This window comes from Xyrauchen texanus, chromosome 37 (assembly GCF_025860055.1).
Source record: "Xyrauchen texanus isolate HMW12.3.18 chromosome 37, RBS_HiC_50CHRs, whole genome shotgun sequence".
NCBI lineage: Eukaryota > Metazoa > Chordata > Actinopteri > Cypriniformes > Catostomidae > Xyrauchen > Xyrauchen texanus.
In genome coordinates this window covers 29,767,254-29,787,976 of record NC_068312.1, presented here as the reverse complement: position 1 = coordinate 29,787,976, position 20,723 = coordinate 29,767,254, and the positions used below count along the sequence as shown (strand labels likewise).

At 37.9% G+C, this 20,723-nt stretch overlaps 1 protein-coding gene across 2 annotated transcripts in view; it reads right to left on the bottom strand.

Annotated features, from left to right (window-relative positions):
* Window positions 1–20,723, bottom strand: part of LOC127631045 (FAS-associated factor 1-like) — a 104,175-nt gene that overhangs the window by 8,144 nt on the left and 75,308 nt on the right. For both annotated transcript variants that reach the window (XM_052108998.1, XM_052108999.1), the window contains exons 16-18: window positions 15,858–15,938; window positions 15,573–15,650; window positions 8,779–8,994 (exon numbers count right to left, since the gene is read on the bottom strand). In XM_052108998.1, coding sequence (XP_051964958.1) covers window positions 8,779–8,994; window positions 15,573–15,650; window positions 15,858–15,938 — 375 coding nt within the window. The remainder of the gene's footprint in view (window positions 1–8,778; window positions 8,995–15,572; window positions 15,651–15,857; window positions 15,939–20,723) is intronic.

Sequence of the window (20,723 nt, the reverse complement as noted above, 5' to 3'; positions counted from 1 at the left end):
CAAGGTGTGTTTTGGCAAAATTCAGACAAACCTTAAAGTTCTTCAGGGTTAGCAGTGGTTTTTGCCTCGCCACACTTCCATGGAAGGCATTTTTGGCAAGTGTCTTTCTGATAGTGGAGTCATGAACAGTGACCTTTATTGATACAAGAGAGGCCTGCAGTTCCTTCGATGGTATCCTTTGCTTTTTTGTGACTTGCTGGATGAGTCGTTGCTGTGCTCTTGGAGGAATTTTAGAAGGTCGGCCACTTCTGGGAAGGCAAGTTTTTTCCATTTGTAGATAATTGTTCTCAATGTGGTTCTTTCGAGTCCAGAAGCCTTTGAAATAGATTTGTAACTCTTCCCAGACTGATGTATTTCAATCACCTTTTTCCTTATAATTTCTGGAATTTCTTTCAACCTTGGCATAGTGTGCTACTGGGTGAGACCTTTTACACAACTTCAAAAAAAAAAAGTTATATTTTGGTGTTGATTTAACTGAACAGGGCTGGCAATAATCAGGCCTGGGTGTGTCTAGTCCAGCTGAACTCCATTATGAATGTAGATTCATAGATTTTGGGATTTAATAACTAAAGGGAAAATACTTTTTCACACAGGCCCAGATGGTATTGGATAACTTTTTTGCTTAAATAAATAACATTATCATTTAAATTTTGCATTTACACCGATTGCCTTTGTTATATGTTAGATTTTGTTAAAATTTTAGAAACAATTTAGTATGAGACATTTACAAAAGAAATCAGAAAGGGGCAAATACATTTTCAAATCACTGTATAATACGATACACCAAACGGAATTGTAAAAATAAACGTTGGTTTCAAAACAGTTTTCTGAATACGCCCCCCATATTTCATTGGTCAAACAAGAGAAAATCCCGCCCCCAAGCAATCTAAGCTGGTCTCTCAAAACAAACAGGAATTTTAGTAGCACACAGAAACTCAGAGGTTACAGTTTTCATGAAAATTAAACTATAATGACATACAGTTGTCTTTGCATATTAAGACAGTTCCATACTTCAGCTTTAAAGGAGTTTGAACCAAGAGGGTTTAGGGGTTTCAAACCAACATAAAAAAACCTCTACTAGAGAAAATACACATTTGCGCAAATCAGACTTCTTACTTCAAATGTTAGCATTACTAAGACACAGCCTTTGTGGCAACTTCCCAGTGGAATAACTAGCCCCAGTCTCATCTGTATATTTTGTGTATATTCGTCCATTACTAAAAATCAGCATTAAATTAATCCTATCCTAATCCTTCAACTAGTATGAATGATATTGATGTAGCTATTTAGATCAATGACAAATTAGGAAGTGTCCCACTTTATCAGAGAAAGTGTCCCACTTTACATGTATTTGCCCAAAATACTTGTGTGTATCCTTTAAAAATAAATGAATAAAATTAATCTTATGCAATTTTGTTTTAATTTTGCAAAAATAGGGTGTTCTGGGTGGTTACTTTCTGGGCAAGAAGTCAAAAGAGAAGTTAAAGGCTCTAGGACATTCTATGATAGTTCCTAAATATTACTAAGGTCCCTCCTTAAATATAAATCTATGGGAGTTATTTTGTACAATTTATTGTTTTCCATGAAAAATCCGATCAATCCAGTCCAATTGATTATAAAAGTAACAACCCAACTCTATCATTCATAGTCTGGATGAAAATACTTTAATACTTAAAAATATATATTTGAGAAAAATTTCTAATCCTTAACCTCAAGTATAAGCAAGAACCACTGATGGTAATCTATTGGCAGTTAGAGCTCCACTAAGCATTTGGGCATTTCCAAGGGGGTGGGTGGGGTTCTGATATCACACCCATTTCAGCACATTAGCTCTGTTGCCCCAAACCTCATTGTAATGTGTGACTTGTGCCTTTTGTTTTCGAGCCTGACCTGAGGCTACAGGAGGGGCATAGTACCAGAGAGAGAGTAAAACACATCGATTCCACCGAGGTGCACAACCCCCTCCCATCTTTCATAGAAGAGCTTAACAAAAACTTAAAATGGAAATGAACCCGAAAGCCTGCTAGAACACCCCAGCATCAGGTAGAAGTAAATTAGGATTTAGGGTGACGCAGGTGTGTGTGTGTTTGTGTTGATGACTGTTCTCTTTTGAAGGGGAAAGAGAGAAACAAGGTGGCACTCCTATGGCAGGAGACAGATGCCATGGGTGATTGTTTACATTTTTATCCAATTAACAGACCATAAGAGGAGCAGCATCTGCCAACAAACAAATCTGTTGTTTTGCTGCTCTCTCCTTGTCTTTCACTCCTTTTCCCTCTCTCACTCCCTCCCTCTTTTCCCAGCACTTGTCTCTTCTGAACCTTCTGTTTGGTCCTCCTGAATTAAATTAGACTTCTCTGAGGGACACAGAGTGCTTTATAATACCTTTCCATCAGACACACACAAACACACATTCAAGAGACAACTCTGACTGACAACCTTGACCATAAAGAACCACTTTCTTTCCCATGTAAGATGTTAAGATCAGATGAATTCAAACGTGCCCGAGTGGTGTGATCTCCACTGATGAACAATGCCTTCTCCAATGGCCAAAGTAAACAGAAGAAGAAAAGAGATCATTTGAGGGGTGTCGAGACTCATATCGCCGTAATCCTGAGAAGGCAGATGAAGTGGCCTTGTGATGGAGTAGAGGGCCGGGTGGCTGTTTTCTTTAGGCCTTGATGATGTTGATGGCAGGTAATCCTGCTAAACCTTTAACACACTCATATTCATCTGCCACACACAGTCACTACACAAACACAGTACAGCCACCCAGATGACCAGTGGAATAAGGACAAAAGAGGTAGATGCTCACTCTCTCCAAATGTAAAGTGCTACTCGACTTCTGGGCCTGATGACCATGCCAACAACTAAACAAAATCAATACAAAATTGCCTCACAAAGGACAAGTACTTTTAAGAATTTACAACCAGGCAAAAGTTTAAAATGAAACCGTGTCTCCAAAATAAAAGTCTAATCATCTTAAAGTTTTCTTCAAACTAAATCTTCAAATCTGCAAATTAAATGTGTCAATCATGTTTTTACTGTTAATAAGTAATTTAAGCATTTTATTTGTCTTTTTGTGGGAAACTCATGAACCTTTAATAAACTGCTTTTGATATAAAAGTATTCCCATTTTAATAAACATCTGTCAAGATCGTAAATTTGTATTATTTTTGATATTAATTTATTTTAATTTGTATTCTCTTTTAAAAACATGAATTTTGACACGTTTCCTTGTGGCACTCACTTTTAAAACTGATTCCTTGTTATAAAAGAAACATTGCACAGCTGAATGCAAACATTTATCAGCACTGTTAGTGTAATTACAGTGTTTTCACATTAAAGGTGCAGTATGTAAGATTCAGAAACCCTTGTTACTAATGACACTTGTGGCCGTTAAGTGAACTGCAGCCAAAACAGGACCAAAACAACGTAATGTACAAAGAGACTGAACACGATTCACCAGCATCATGCTAACAGATGAGGTAGCCTAATTAAAACTACACAGTTATGATTGTTTTACTACAAACTTTGAGACAAAACTAAAACTACTTATCAGCTAACATAGCATACTGATACATACATATAGTTACATACTACCGAACTATACCAGACAGTTTACTGTTGTACTGCAGTTATGTTGCACTATTGTATGTTTTGTATGTCATATGTTGTACTGTGAATAAGAAACCAACTTATTTGCTTAAATTTATCCTGTATACCTGGCATTTAGTATAAAGAGAAGATCGTTGAAATTATTTGAATGTTACGAAGCAAGGTAGTTTGTAATTCGTCAGCAGGCAAAAATGACACAGATCAATTCTTATGGCACTATATTTCACATGCTTTGCAGTTATGTAAGCTTACATGTCCAATAAGAAGAATACCAATTCAGGGTCTGTTTTGATCCCCAAAACCAAACAAAGGTCCCTCCAGGAATCAAATGCCCTGCTGTTGTTCACTCTAGTTTTAGCTCGACCATGATCATGTTCTCGCTTAGCCAGACAGGATTGTGTAGCTAATTTGTTTTTTTGGCTTGAGTTTGTGTAGGAGTCGGTGTTGTGCTGGGAGCCGGCCGTTTGCTGGATTCCAACTATAAGATAAAGTTACCTAGTTTTGCAGTTTGTTGTTGCTGTTGAATAGTGCAAGCACTGAGGCAAGGCTCTCGGGAGCGTGTATAAACGTCACATCCTTTGGATTTTCCCAGCAAAAGCAAATGAAAATCAATCTACAGGCTTTAACAGATAACCTAGGAAGTCCGGGAAAGGCAAATTTTTTTAAGTTGCATTACAAGCCGTTCACACATTAGCAAAAATAGGCGAATATTACATGAAAATTGTTACATATTGCACCTTTAAATTTGAGCAGTAATTTTAAATGAAAAAGAAAATGTATTTGCATCACTGACTGTACTGTGTACATTTCGGCAAGCAGACCATTTCAAAAGTCCTTTCCTTCAGGGAGTCAATATGGAAAATAAAATAAAAGTGGGACAACATCTCTATCTCACAGTGAAAACATGATTTACTAGCAGCTGTCAGTTTAGTTTAATTAATTTCATTATTAGTATACTTAAGGATTAACCTGATCAATAACACAGCAAAACTCATTAAAATGACAATGCAGAGTTTCATCATAAAGCAGGTGTATGTTACCAGGCTGAGGCAAAGTAAACCAAGCAAGGGCATTATTATACTTTAAATATACATACGCTTTATAAAGGTGTGGCTTCCGAATCACACAGTCAAAACATTTAAAAGTAAATTAGTAATAAGTTCAATGTCAGCCCTTGCTGAGATGGTCCAAGACTTGTTTAAACTGAACATGCTTATTCAAAAGCCAAGCAAATATATATTCCTGTTCAGTAGCGTTAATAAAAGGTCCAGCAATAAGTGGCTAAGAGGGAATGAAAATAAAGACCAGACACACAAGATTTTCTAAATGGAAGGAAAAGAGAGAAAAACAAACCAACCAAAAAAAGAAAGAAAAAAATATATACAGCTGAAACAACAAGTCTCTAATGAAGCCATTTAGGGCTCTCCATCATTAATTAAAACCCAATAGCCAGGTCTGTGTTAACGCTGTGTTGTGGAGTGTTTATTTGTCTAATTAGTAAAGCGGTGGGGGATCATTATCTGCCTGCAGGAGTGGTGAGGGTGTTAGGGTTCGTGGTGTTGGAGTAAGACTGGTTGAAGGTGGGGTTGAAGGGGGGCATGAGGGTTTCCACCTCTGGGGAGAAGTCAGTTCTGGCTCCCTGCTTGTCTTTAGCATGACCAAGGGATGCTGGTGTGGGGTGGGGGGGGGGTCAAGAAGCAAGAAAGCCACAAGCCAACATAAAAGCACATATAGGCTTCAATCGGACATCAGGTACCTGAAACGACACGGCTCTCTGTGGATGAAAATGAGTAGAGGTGAATTAAACATGCTAAAGTGGATGCGATATTACATTAACTGATCTGAGAGATGAACCCCTATTCCACTGTTCTGTGCATTTCCACTAAAAAAAGAGGCAGTTCTGGGCCAAAAAATAAAATAAAAAGCTTGGCACTGACCCCTTAAACCTGCTGGTCTCAAACCAGAAACCAGTAAAGCCAGAGGGACAAAATAAAGTCCTCATTGCGTAAAGTTTTCAGAACAAGTCATGCAATTATATTTGTATAGCGCTTTTCACACTACACATCGTTTTTAAAGCAGCTTTATGGAAAATCAAGAAGTTTTACAGAAAAACAACAACTCAGTATGGCAAGACTCAAAAACAAGGCTGATGTGATTTGAATTCAGTTGACAGAGCCTCCCTTTCTATTTATATATTACATATATCTATTATATAAATATATATACTACTTAAACCAGAGTGGTAATATTTATAACAATTTACACATTCATAAACTGAACAATTAATAATGTCCCCGGACCATAATAGGGAATATTCCTACCATCTAAGCAGGAGCAGTAAGCGGAACTCCAGCTGTATAAGCAACACGCAGTTGCACAGTCAAAACCATACTCAGACTTACTTGACACCAGCAGAAGCAAAAGATGAGAATGCATACTTGTGTTCAAAAAGCACAATTCCGAATGCAAGGATTTCCAGATGTGTTTTTTTCAAAAGTTTCAACATTTTTACGTTTTAAAATGTTTTGTTTAGTGAGATGCTCCAAAACCGTCCATCTAACGCAGGTGTACAGTAAGTACAGTGAAGCGTCCAACGAAAAGCCCATATAATTTTCTTGGACACATTGATGAATTCAATTGCAAAATGTATTACTGTGGACTGTAGGTAAATGATAGGGTTATGTTCAATACTATGGAAATAAACAACATGTTGACTACTAAAGCCACTTTTTGTATTGTGTTATCAATGCTTTATACATCTGCCAAAAATATTGTAATGCATTATCTGAATAATAAATGTAAATATTTATATTTCATATTATATTATTTATATTACATCAAAACAAAAATATTTATAATTATTGAATCAATATATATTGAATTATTGCTAATTTAGAGCATTTATCAGCAACTATTTATTAATGCAATCAATGAATTAAAAAATGTTCATGAGCCATTAATTTTTATTAGTTAAATATTGAAATAGCTTTGGACTGTTATATCAAAGTGATGGCTTAAAGGCTCTAAACTCAACTACTTTGGATGGTAAATTGTTTTTTGAAAACTAAAAATAAAACATGTAAAATATTTTTTTTTAACAAGCTGCAACATTTGTTGGCAGGTTACGTAGTAACAGAGAGTTATGACATCATCGGCTCTCAAATCTGAGGAAATGGCAGATTCTGAGGCCTCATTCACACTAATCCATTCTAATTTGTTTACTAACTAGTATGCGGTAATGGAGTGTTTTCTAAATGCTTTGTTTTTAGTGGAGGAAAATGGTGTTGGATAAGAGTTATGTGGTGAAATCAATGCATTTACAGAAGAAAATATTTTAGTGTGGACGTGGCCTGAGAGAGGTTCGCAGATTGGAGAACTGGCTCCAGCACCAGCAGCATTTTGGTGGAAATGAAAGGGTAATGTAGTAACCCAAGTTGGATTACTTGACAAAAAACAAAGTGTAAAAAGAATAAGATGTCGTCAGATGATCGGACATCCTCTAAACACTGGTGTGAGTATCTATGTGACTGTGCCTTGACATTAATGAGTATTATGAATAGAAAGACAATCCTGAAGCTGGTTTCTAATCCTTCCTCACGCTCTCGTTCAGAAGAGTGCAGGAGCATTGGATCTGTCCATCAAAAGGAACAAAAGAACAAACATTTCACTGACAAACACAAACCCTGGCAGGCCGCAAATGAAACAAAAGCCTTCAGACACTTATGCTATCTCTCTCTCTCTCTCTTTAAACTCCTCTCTGTTTAATCACTCTCTTATTGATGGCAATTACCTTGGTTTTGGATGTGGAGAGGAGAGGGAGAGGGAGAGAGAGAGAGATGAAGTTTAAACATTTGTGCAGAATTACAAATGCAATAGCACTCATGGTCTAATCCTGTGGGAGGGATCGAGAGAGTCTTAATTAGAAGAGGCAGAGAGAGAGAGAAAAATAGAGATCACAAACACAGCCTGTTTTTCTTTCCCTGGATATGCTGGATACACTTCGCCCTCTGCAAAAACGCACAACATGAATCTCTTTTGGTTTTCCGAACAGAGACTGTGAATAACTGCAATGAAATGGTGTTTGGGTGTGCAAATGTGTATTGAATGTTTGACCAAGTTTACGCATGAACGTTGGGTGTTTATGTAGATAAGTGTGTAAGGCATTTTGTGTGTGTGTGTGTGTGTGGGGGGCCTTAGCACCGGCCCCCAAAGGGTTTGGATGACATGCTGTCTGGGCAGGCCTGCGCACATCTCTTGATTAATGGAAAGCCCATTTCAGTTTCCATGCTGTTAATTAGTCAGGTTGTTAAGAGCATCGCTTGTTATCTACCTGCAGCAGAGCGCACAAAGGCAGCACTTTAATGACAGTGCTCTCTCATACATGCACAACACACACACACACACACAGGAAAGAACTGCTGACTGTATCTGAAGTAGCCAGTGCACCTTTCTGCTTCCGAGGACCACAATTAACATTCGGCAAATTACTCATACGCTTGTGGATAAATGTAAAAAAAGAAAATACACAAGAGGGAAAGAAATAATAATTAAACAGGCATGGCTTTTAATTATTGTGCAAGTGTGTGACTTGCAGTACACACACACACACACACACACACGCACACACACACACACACACACACACACACACACACACACAAATCAAACTACTGCCACACGCTGGGATTAACTAGTCAATTATACACTCTATTTTTCCTGCTGAGCTGTAACACTCACACACACTCATTCAAACACACGCACAGTTATTAGTGCACCGCAGATGGACAGGAATTAAAAGATATTCACCGTCAGTGGGGATCTAGTCTAATATCAGTCATGTTCCAACATGGGGAGGGGGAAGTTCTGTTAAGACAGTGGGTGCACTTTTAAACTTAAAGAAATAATAGCAGTCATTTGCGTGTGTGGGTGGGGGGGTTATGGCCAAACACCTGAAATTACATAATTTGAAATAAAAATAAATAAATAAAAATAGGTTGAATAATATATATATATATATATTTATTTATTTATTTTAGGGGTAGGGTTAGGGTAAATCACTAGTAATAAAAATGAGCTATATTAAAAAACAAAAGAAACCTAGAGCAAGTCCCCATTTCGATAGCTCGGTAAAGATGTGTGTTTGTGTAGGTGTGAGCTCACATTTCTGCGTGGAAAGGTAGTGAGTAGCTTGAACTCGTCAGATGGGTAACCTTTAGAGGCGATGAAATCGAACAAGACCTGGAGTTTACAGCTGCCCAGGAACCGCCTTTCCAAAAACTCGCCGCTAGGTGTCCGGATACGCAGCTTACTGATTGGCTCTTCATCCTCCTCCTTGGGCTCTGGTGGCAGGGTCTGCTCCAATGAGAGACGGATAGCCTGCGGAGGGGGCGGTAAAACAGTAACCGAGCATTACACAAAAATAACAAAGGCTGAAACTATAGGCACGTACCTCAGAAATTATACACAGATTACAACAGTTTTGTTTTGAATTCAGATATTGAAAAGGTCATTAAACATTAAAATTACCATAAAGATATTATTGTACCACATTTTATAGAGGAGATCAATGTTGTGGGTAAAGCGATAAAATGAACGTGAGTTATGTAATCAGATCGGTTTTTTTTTTCGAGAATGCAATATTTTTTATTGTAGACCATAATATCTTGATGTTACTATGAGTTACTTTTTAAATAAAGTAACACATAGCTTTTGTACACCTCTACTGTCCCTGTATTGCGAGAAATCAGAAGTATTAGTGTGCAAACTTCGGGGAGGTGACGTAGTGCATGATTGGCGTTGTAGTTCTATAGAGTGTGAGGCCAGAGACTATTTAGGAGGAGTCACTTTTATTTAAATGTATGGGAGAAATTGGAACACCCAACCAAGAGCCTCTAGCACCAAACAGTCAATGATTGTAGAAAGGAAGTCCCAGCTTGCAGGTAAAAGAGCCAATCACCTTTTAGATACTGACATCGGCTGTCAATCAACTCGCTAAAACACATGCACATTTCATGTTTTAGAGTAATACGAGTTCAACATTCGGTTGAGTGAAACGTGGTTTATTCATGTGTTAATACATGCTGCACCAAAAAAATCATTAAATGCATTTAGGCAGAGGGATTATAAGACTGGTTTTCCACTAGCCACAACATGATACACAGGGTGAAATCGTTCAGTTCCCTTATGCAGCCGAACAGCTCCGTGTTACAGCTCCCTGTAACTGGGAGAATGGGATGAGAAAAGACTCTGGATCTGTAGTTCCAAGCAATGTTATACATTGATTGTGTACGCAGAGAAAATTTCTTAGTTTCTAAAAATATTCAACATTTTTGTTTAATAACAAATAAGAAGTTTGAGTCCTGAAACAAACCGTTTTTATGACATTTTGGTAGCATTAAAATTATTCCACTCAAGTTGTATCAAAATGCACATTTGAAGTTGTGGTGTCTGTACTCACTGTGGATCAACTCAAAACAAGCATGCTCTGAGATGACATAAGAGAAAAAGATGTATTTATTCATCACTTATTCCTTAAACATGTTAGACTGGCATTCCCCACTGAATTTTATCCTGACTTTTGAAGATTATCTTAAATTGTCTCTGGCATGGTCGATGGGCACAGCACATGATGACAGGTTCATGCAGGTTCAAGGGTTGGACTTTACTACTTTAGGTAAGACACTGAATATCTTGATATGGGAGTGTGGTACAGTAGGTAGCATGACCTGCAATGTCTCTTGTATGGAATGCATGGCTTATTCGTGTGGAATGCATAGCATAGCAGAAGAGAAAGTGGCTGTGAGGAAAAAAGTAACGCAAAAGTAAAACTTAACTTTCCATTAAAAACACTTTTTAATTAAATTACTTTGAGTAATGCAATATTCTAACGAGTTACTTTTAAAAGTAACGTTACGCAACATTGGACGGGATCAAGAGTCTGAGTCCACACTGAAACTCAGGGATTTAAAACCTGATTCAAAATTGAAAAAACAAGTTTTAGGATTATGAAAATTTTAAATGGTAAATGGTCTACACTGTGTCTCATTCACACACACTCACACACCAATGACAGCAGAGCAGCCATGCAAGGTGCTAGCCTGCCATTGGGAGCAACTTAGGGTTCAGTGTCTTGCGCAAGGACACTTCGGCATGTGAAGTCATGTGGGCCAGGATTCGAACCACCAACCCTGTGATTAGTGGCCAAACTGCTCTACCACCTGAGCCACAGCCGGTAGAAGAATCTGATTTTAATTTTTTAATTAAAATCAGAGTATCACTTTTTCCTCCAACTGTTGGGCTAATTATATTATATTTGTAATAAAATTATTATTATTATTTTATTTATTAGATAAATGCAAAATAGCAGCATTTTCACAAGTGGACTGTTAAAGCCAATTGCACAATTGCATAAATCTTAAAGTATGCTTAAAATACAGAACACAAGTCATGTGTCAAGGGTCCTAAATTTAGCAACATTACAGCTTGATCATTGCAACTGAAAACAACACAAAAAGTCTTTCCATTTTACACGTCATAGAAATATCACACTCTAATTTTCTCAGTTTGGGAAGGGAAAAAATTAAAGCGAGGGATGGGGGAGAAACAGCGAGAAATCGCATACAGAGATAAAAAGAATGAGTGAAACTGAGAAAAAGAGAGGTGAGGGAATAGTGTTGTCTCCAGTGACACGGAGCACAACCTGCCGTTCCTCTGGGATTTTCAGTCCAGCTTGTTGTTCCTGTTGTGACACTGGGCAGCATATGCTGTGACAAAACACGCAGACTTTATTTACACACCATAATGCAATTATATTTCATCAAAGTGTACAACAGTAGCTCATTAGCAGCAGGTGGCTTGTGTGAGCGCGTGCCGGCCCCACTCCCTTAGGTAGGGGCCACATGTAAAAAGCCCTCTGGGGGCCGAACAGCATCTCTCCCTAGCCCTTACTCAGGATGTACAGTATGTGTGTATGCCTGTGTCTGTGTGTTTCCTGGTCCCTGCACACAAAGGGAACTAAGTAGCTTCCTTTTCACTGTGACTAAATAAACGTGAGCGGGTGTGCAGCACCTGACGGGAGAGAATAATGACATCAGCACTCCCTGTCTTCCTTTCACCCACCCTCTGTGTCACAAAAGAGACCAAATGACATAGAACTTTTATCCTCTCTCCTCTACTATACACTTCTGCTGTTTGTTTCACTTCAGTGCTCCTATTTTCACAGTGGACCCACTGAGGTGCTGTGGTTTGAGCGTGTGTGTGCTTGGATAGACTCCCATGTGGAGAGCATCTTACTACCTTGTTTACACACACATACAAACATCATTGGTAACGTTGGAAATGAATGCCACATCCACATGATACAAACACACTGTAACAGCTGTTGCCAAACACATGCCTCTAATATCTTTTAATCTCTTAACTTGGTGTCCTTCAAACTTTAGCAGACACAGAAATAAATGTATGACTTGCCGTTTGCATTTAATCGTTCCTCTACACACATGAAGAGCAAGTGAGGTTAATTACAACTGTGTGTAACCCCAAACAATCTCTCTGCTAAGGCCATTATGACATTGTAGAGTGCATTTACATGCAAGGTTTTACACTGAGTCTGCTTAATAAGCCAGCAATGTATGTGGTTATGTAAACACATTAAATGGCTTTCCTTTATCTGTGTAAGGTCATAAACGGCTTAAAAGTAAACCAACAGACATGGGTAGATTTTTGCCTATTACCCTGAATTTGCAATGCACGTAAACACCATTACCGGTGTTCTTACTGACTTATCCATTGTACACAACTTTTCGCGGTTTGACGTCAAAAGGAGAGAATAAATCGTTTATTTCAAATCTCATGTAAGCACAATTTTCTTGCTTTGCGGGGCTCATGGAGATGTTTTTTATGTCTTATGTCAAAACTAAGTTTATGTCAGCTAACTAGTTGTCCCCAAAATTCTGTCATAATTTATTTGTTGTTTCAAAACCATTTTTACTGTGTACACAACACAAAAGGCTGTCATACAGGTTTTAAAATAACATCAGAGTGAGTAAATAATGACAGAAGTTACATTTTTGGGTGAACTATCCCTTTAACAGGCAGCTAACACAACTGGTGTCATTCAACCTTGAATAGACTCAGAAATTAATGTAGGAAATTTGCATCTAATCTTTCCTCTACACCCTGGAAGAGCAAGTAAGGTTATTTGCAATTGTGTGCTAGCCCAAACATTTTGATTGCTATGGCCTTTATGACATCATAGAAATCTTTGTTATGTCTTAAGACTGAACGGGCGATCTCTGCAGCAGAGATCGATGAGATGTCACCAGTTTCACAGCTTGGAGATTCACGTCCAAAGGTGAGACTACATCATCATAAAAGTGTGACAAATAGAAGTTTCATAGAGGAGTACAGGGGAATAAACAAATAACTGTAGTTTGGAGTTTAATACAGGTGATTTTATCAGTATGTGTGTATGTTTTCTTTGAGTGTGTAAAGCTTTCCTTGGGTTCATTACAGACAGCAGGTGAACAACTTTAAACCCTGCTCTCATTAAAACACAAGGTTGCTGCAGAGTTAACAGCACCCACACACCCACACACACACACGAAAACACACAAAGCTGAAAACAGATCTGACACAATTACTTCGCCTGCAGGCTGTCTTTGTGTTTACCTCTCCACAATGTGCCTTATATTAAAAGCTTTGTCCACAACGAGCATTAAATGAAGCTGAAGTGAGCTATTGTAGGGTATCGTATGTTTGAAGGTCTACACTGTTACCTACACACCAGGTTCTGACATGAATGGAACCATAGCTTTTGTTGAAGCCTGTTTTGCTAAAAGTGACAAATCAGCTCATATAGCAGTTTCACCTGAACAGGCCTGGTAAGTATTTATTGCTGAATAAACAGACAATAATCTGGCACTGGGGAGTGCCGCCTGGGTTATCAGCATTCTGCTTAAACTAAACGTTATGAGCTCTGTACTTTGTGTGTGGATGTCATTCCAACCCTGTATGACTTACTTTCTTCCATGAAAAACAAAAGGGCATTTTTTTTAAAAAAATGTCCATATGTCTTCTCGCCATATAGTGATTCCAGGTTGTCAAGCTCCATAAAAGATGAAAAACTAAATACATTAATAATATAATAAACTCAGCAAAAAAAGAAACTCTCACTTTCACTTTCATATTTGTATAAACATAAAAAGATTCAACAACAAGACATAAACTGAACAAGTTTCATAGACATGTGACTAACAGAAATGGAATAATGTGTCAAAATTTTAATGTTTCATATAAACAAAATAATGTGTTACATTTTCCAAATTTTAAAATCAAAATGTAAAAGTCAGTATCTGTTGTGGCCACCAGCTGCATTAAGTACCGCAGTGCATCTCCTCATGGACTGCACCAGATTTGCCAGTTCTTGCAGTGAGATATTACCCGAAGCTTCCAGCTACGCACTCTGAGGGGAATGGCCCAAGTCCTCACCCTCCGATCCATCAGGTCCCAGACGTGCTACATAGGATTGAGATCCAGGCTCTTCACTGGCCATGGCATAACACTGACATTCCTGCCTTGCAGGAAATCACACGTAGAACGAGCAGTATGGCTGGTGGCATTGTCATGATGGAGGGTCATGTAAGGAAGGGTACCACATGAGGGAGGAGGATGTCTTCCCTGAAACACACAGTGTTGAGATTGCCTGCAATGATAACAATCTCAGTCGGATGAGAATGTGACACACCGCCCCAGACCATGATGGACCCATGATGGACCTCCAAATCGATCCAGCTCCAGAGTACAGATCTCGGTGTAATGCGATAAACGCGAGTCCGACCATCACCTCTGGTGAGACAAAACCGGGACTCGTCAGTGAAGAGCACTTTTTGCCAGTCCTGTTTGGTCCATCAAAGGTGGGTTTGTGTCCATAGGTGACGTTGTTGCCGGTGATGTATGTTAAGGACTTGTCTTACAACAGGCCTACAAGCCCTCATTCCAGCCTCTCTCAGCCTATTGCGGACAGTCTGAACACTGATGGAGAGATTGAGCATTCCTGGTGTTTCTCGGGCAGTTGTTTTTGCCATCCTGTACCTGTCCCGCAGGTGTGATATTCAGATGTACCAATCCTGTGCATGTGTTATTACACGTGGTCTGCCACTGCAAGGATGATCAGCTGTCCTTCCTGTCTCCCTGTAGCACTGTCTTAGGCATCTCACAGTACAGACATTGCAATTTATTGCCCTGGCCTTATTGGCAGTCCTCATGCCTCCATGCAGCATGCCCAAGGCACATTCATACAGATGAGCAGGGACCCTGGGCATCTTTCTTTTGGTGTTTTTCAGAGTCAGTAGAAAGGTCTCTTTAGTGTCCTAAGTTTTGTGACCTTAATTGCTGTTAGTGTCTTAACGCCTGTTCGTGTTCTTTAATTGTTTATGGTTTATTGAACAAGTATGGAAAACATTGTTTAAACCCTTTACAATAAAGATCTGTAAAGTACAGTGTCCTGAAAAAGGGCTGTTTCTTTTCTTGCTGAGTTTATATATATATATATTTATGCAGAAAATGTCCACAATGTCTTTTTGTGTTCATTTTTGTGCTTCAATGGATGAGGAAAAAGTGGTTAAAAATTATGTAACTCATTAGCTGAAGCAAATAGGTTACGTAATAGTAACACAAGGCTGGAAATCCGAGATAGATTGCAAAAAATGTCTTAACATTCTCTTTTAAGTTTCACTGAGCACCAGGTAGTACAAAAACAAGGAAACCAATAAATTTCTGTAAAATCCTGTTACTTTACATGGAAGGATCATGTTTATATGGCATGCATTTTAAAGGTGAATTACATAGGGTCATTCTCACCTTTTTGTGGCACAATCCAACATGCTTGTCATTTAAACCATGTTATTGAAACAAAAACAGTAAAATTATAAATACATCATCAAACCAAACTTCACCTCTCTTTCATCCTCCTGCTCTTTCCTGATTCGCTCCTGACGCACTTGTTCCGCCTCCTCTCGCTCCTGTGCTTCTCTCTGTAAAAAACAGTAACATTTAAAACAATAAATATAGAACTGACCATCAACATACTTAACTAAAGTAACTTGCATAAAAAATGCACACAATAAATGCCATCCTACATTAATCTGAATAAAAAAACTGAGTGCAAGTCTAAACCTACAGTAATTCAAAGGCTTAACATTTTTTTTTATACAATTTGAAAATGTAGTATCTCGCCAAACCTTTTTACGATCAGCCTCCAGAGACAAACGATAAGCTTCATCCTGTTCCCTCTTGACCAATTCTCTGGCTTCACGTTCATCCTGAAAGGAAAATGTAGATGTTAGGGTTAGGATCGGTTCATACCAAATGCAACAAACAAAACGAATACAGGTGTCTCGAGATGTTTTAAACATTTATTTCTAACAAGACACACTGTGTAAAAAAAACATAGCACTCCTGCAAGAGACACTGAAAAAATATTGCAAAAAGATAAACTGTCAAAGACATCAGACTAGCAAGTTTGCATGGAAAAACAACAAAAAAAAACATTGTGAATGGACACAATGCATTAATTTCACAGTGAACAGTACATCTGCTGTTTTATCATGTGAACACTTCCTAACACTCTAGAGATTATTGTGTGTGAAAATTCCAGGAGATCAGCACAATCATGCCACGGGTCTAAATCACTGAGATCACATTTTTCCCCATTCTGATGGTTGAAGTGAACATTAACTGAAGCTCCTGACCCATATCTGCATGATTGTATACATTACACTGCTGCCACACGATTGGTCGATTAGAAAATCACATGAATAAACAGATGTACAGGTGTACCGTATAAAGTGGCCGGTGAATGCATGTAAAAGTTTCATCATTTGAAAACCTACAAAAAATTAGTTTTTAATATGTTTAGCTTGTGAATGTACTATATCTCTTTAAAATAAATACCATTGGTTTCATATTTTTTATATACTGTAAGACAAACACATTCATAAAATTTTATTTTGTGGCTTAAGTGCTAAAATACTTTTAGGGGTCATTGTATTAAGCTTTTGAGTTGAATACAATCATGAATTGCTACTTTCATATATTTTGTAACATTGTGAACAGCATTATCTGAATCCTATTCCAGATAGGCAATAAGAGCGGGTCTATCCAGATAACAGTCACATGGGCTCTTTAACGTACGAGATGGTTCCTCGTCATTGTCACCAGTAATGGCCACATACTGAATTCTATTGTACTGTCTGACACACTAACTGGGGACTACTGAAATAGTATCTTATAGAAGTGAATATGTGGAGTTCCTCTACATACAATGGAAAGCTTTTTTATTCTTGTGTGCGAGTATGTGTATCCTGTTTGTTAAGACCCACACAGCTGCAGGTCTACCTGCTGAGATAGAAAACTGTGAGTAACTACTGTTGCTTTTGTGCAGTCAGGCTCGTGCAATTGTTTGCGGCCTCTTTTAAGACTAAGGGTCTTTTCTACTGGTTGGACTTTGTGTGGAAATGTGAAAGAGCTCCGTATACACAGAGCGGAGGAAAAGAAAAGGAAGGATAGAGGAAAGAAAGGAGGGATGGAGCACAGAGGCTGATCAAAGGGGAGATACATCCTCAAATTCTATTCAGACAAGCTGTAATAGTGTGTGTGGAAACCGTGTCATGGTATAGGAAGAGATTGTGGGTAGACGTGAACGTGTGTGTCTTTGCGGGTTGTTCTGTAATAATTCTGACACAGGTGATTCGGGATTTTAAACAAATGGATCTTTTATCTGAGGGGTGGAAATAGGAACAAATACGTAATGCCTTTTCCGAATACATAGTTCTTTTGAAGAACTAGCAAATACTGTATATTGCAATTTATTTCAAAAGAAGTTCCCAATAAAGCACTGTTATAATAAAGCAATAAGCCTTGAACAGACGATTGTGGCCTAGTGCTCTTATAAAACAAATAAGGAAATAATTGCATTAATAAATCATATTATCACAATTATAAATTATTTCACCAAGTAATGTAGTTCATTAGCTTAACTGCAACTTGCCACATTACAACAGAATGCAACTGATGTGCTGGCACAGGTGTGTTTATTTATGCTGTAGTATACAACAAACTTTGTCAAAGACAGTTGTTTTGGAACAGGAGTATTTGATAGCTAACTAGTCAAATAATTGTCAATTTTATGCGTATGTATGTGCAAGCATTTTTGCAAAGTATTTTTTAAAAAGGTTTATTGACATTATTTGACTACCACTTACTCCTATTCCAAAAAGCATAGCATGACAAAGCACAGCATGCCAAAACATAACATAATAACCTAACCTAGCGCAATGCAACCCAAACTTACCCAACATATAACATAACATATAACATAATCTAACCTATTATACAATCACCTTGTTACTTTTTGCAATTCATGAGGTCATAAAAACTGTATTCATAATCATTATAGATTGTTTTGGATAAAGTATAAAATGACACCACAGGACACTGCTGCTACTGCTTGAACTTTTATGTCAACAGTACACTAACAAGTGCCAAAGCATTGAAAAATGATGGTAGAACATTTTGAAAAGTTGGTATGAATGATTAAACTGTAAAATTAAAAATAAGTTTAATTTGGAAAGTTATCTGTCCACTTAAACTACGTCCTTTGACCATATTAATCACATTTTGTCTTCGTTTTTACATGAATATATTTACACAAAATTTTCTAGCTCACAAAAATACAATAAGAAAGAAAAGAAATCAAGGGCTAAGAAGTAAAGAACTGAAACGTAGGAAAGAATGAGAAAACTCTTTTCTCTTTCTCTATAACACGCTACATACAGTGAGTCAGTGCTGTGAGTTATACTGGAGCTGACGGAGCAAGCGGAGAACTATTTTCCCCCTGACTGCACAACCCCAGTCATGTCACTTACACACACAGGAATGCTGTTGTGATCTTGGAGGATGAGTGTGTGCTGTCTGGGTTTGCCTGTTGATCCAGACAGTGTTTGTAAGGTGTGTATGTATGTCCATCCATACCAACAGACATGCACAGGTCACTCGGAGTCACCTGCTTGTACAGGGCAGGAATGACACACACACACACACACACACACACACACACACACACACACACACACACACACACACACACACACACACACACACACACACACAGGGACATTTCTGCCAAGGACTTTAAAGGGCAATCTGAAACTACCTCAAATGGCATGCTGTTAATGGCAGTACAACAACAAATGCTTTCAAACAACAATACTCCCAACTGGTGGCTCACTCATTTGTATACAAACACAAGGTTAACAAAGGTTTTAGGTCCTAGCTATACATCCATGATTTTAATTCGAACATGATCAGCAGAAGTTAAGCTAGCTGCATTTCAATCAACAAACAACATTTTAAAGGTAATGTGTATCATTTAAAAAAATTAAAAAAAAACTTTCTGGAAATGTTTTACTTTACTGTAGCTCTCAAATCTCATTCACATGTCTACATATTAAAATGTCATGTTATGCTCAACTACGCAACATGTGCAAACCAATATGCCTGTTATCATTGATATCACACCTTGTGTGATGCATTTTCACAAGTCATATTTGAATATACACAAGCACAAATTAAATTTGGGAGCTTCAGCAGAGGGGAAAATGTACAGTTAATAAAAATACAAAATTGTATCTGTTCATCACACAAAGCAAACACATGCTTTCAGAAGATTTGGAATATAGTGCAGAAATCGCATGGACTACATTTATTATTATTTTTTTTATTATTAAAAGTGCAATATGAAACAATTTTCCGTTGTGTGAACGGCTTGTAACACAACTTAAAAAATTAGCCCTTCCCAGGACTTCCTAGGTTGCCTATTAAAGCCTGTAGACTGATTTTCATGCGAAGAGAGCAGGTTGCTTTTGCCAGGAAAATCCAAAGGATGTGACGTTTATGCATGCTCAAAAGAGCCTTGCCTCAGTGCTTCTCTTCCGCTATTCAACAGACACAATATTCTGCAACACTAGGCAAGGTTATCTTAGAGATGGAATACAGCAAACGGCCGGCTCCCAGCACAACACAGAGTAAGCCAAAATACAAAACAAAACAAAAAAACATTTACCAACTGAATCACTTCTGGCTAAGCGGGAACATGATCGTGGTCGAGCGAAAATTAGAGTGAACAACAGCAGGGCATTTGATTCCTGGAGGGACCTTCGTTCGGTTTTGGGGATCAAAACAGACCCTGAATTGGCATTCTTCTTATTGGACAGATAAGCTTACATAACTGCAATGCATGTGAAATGTAGTTCCATTAGGATTGATCTGTGTCATTTTAGCTAACTTGATCTTGCCTGATAACGCTTACGAATTATAAGCTACCTATAAACAATTAACGATCTTCTCTTTACACTAAAAGTCAGGTATGCTGATTCACAGTAACTGTCATAATCAATGTTAATCTGTAATTATTCAGCATGGTAAACTACAAAAATACATGAAATGAATGCTAGACACTGTTCAAGATAATGCAAAAAGACCCATTCATTAGCGTAACGTAACTTGGTTATACAAAAAATATATACAATCTATTATTCTAAAACAATAATGCATTGATATATCAAAATAACAGTTGTGAAGGAATCACATCAATACTGAATTGTGTCAACATATTTATAATGTAGTCTATTTTATAAACAGCTACTACTAAATTTTACTAACAGCAATTGATAAAGCTGATTAATGCAAACATAGGCTATTGTATAAATGCAGTCAATGTATCATGCAAAGAAAAGTAATTACTTCAAACTACAGTCTCACATAGTCAGACCTATATCCACACTTTATTTTAGCCCTGTTCCTGCACTGGAGAGTCAAATATAATATACAGTCTCAAAGTTTGTAGTAAACAATCATAACTGTGTAATTTTAATTATGCTACCACATCTGTCAGTATGATGCCAGTGAATCACGTTCAGCCTCTTTGTACGTTATCTCATTGTTTTGTTTCTATGCTCGCTCGCTCGCTTCCGTATGGAGTGTGTGCGAGCACGAGTAACAGGTAGCTGGCTGCAGTTCACTTAAAGGCCACAGGTGTCATTAATAAC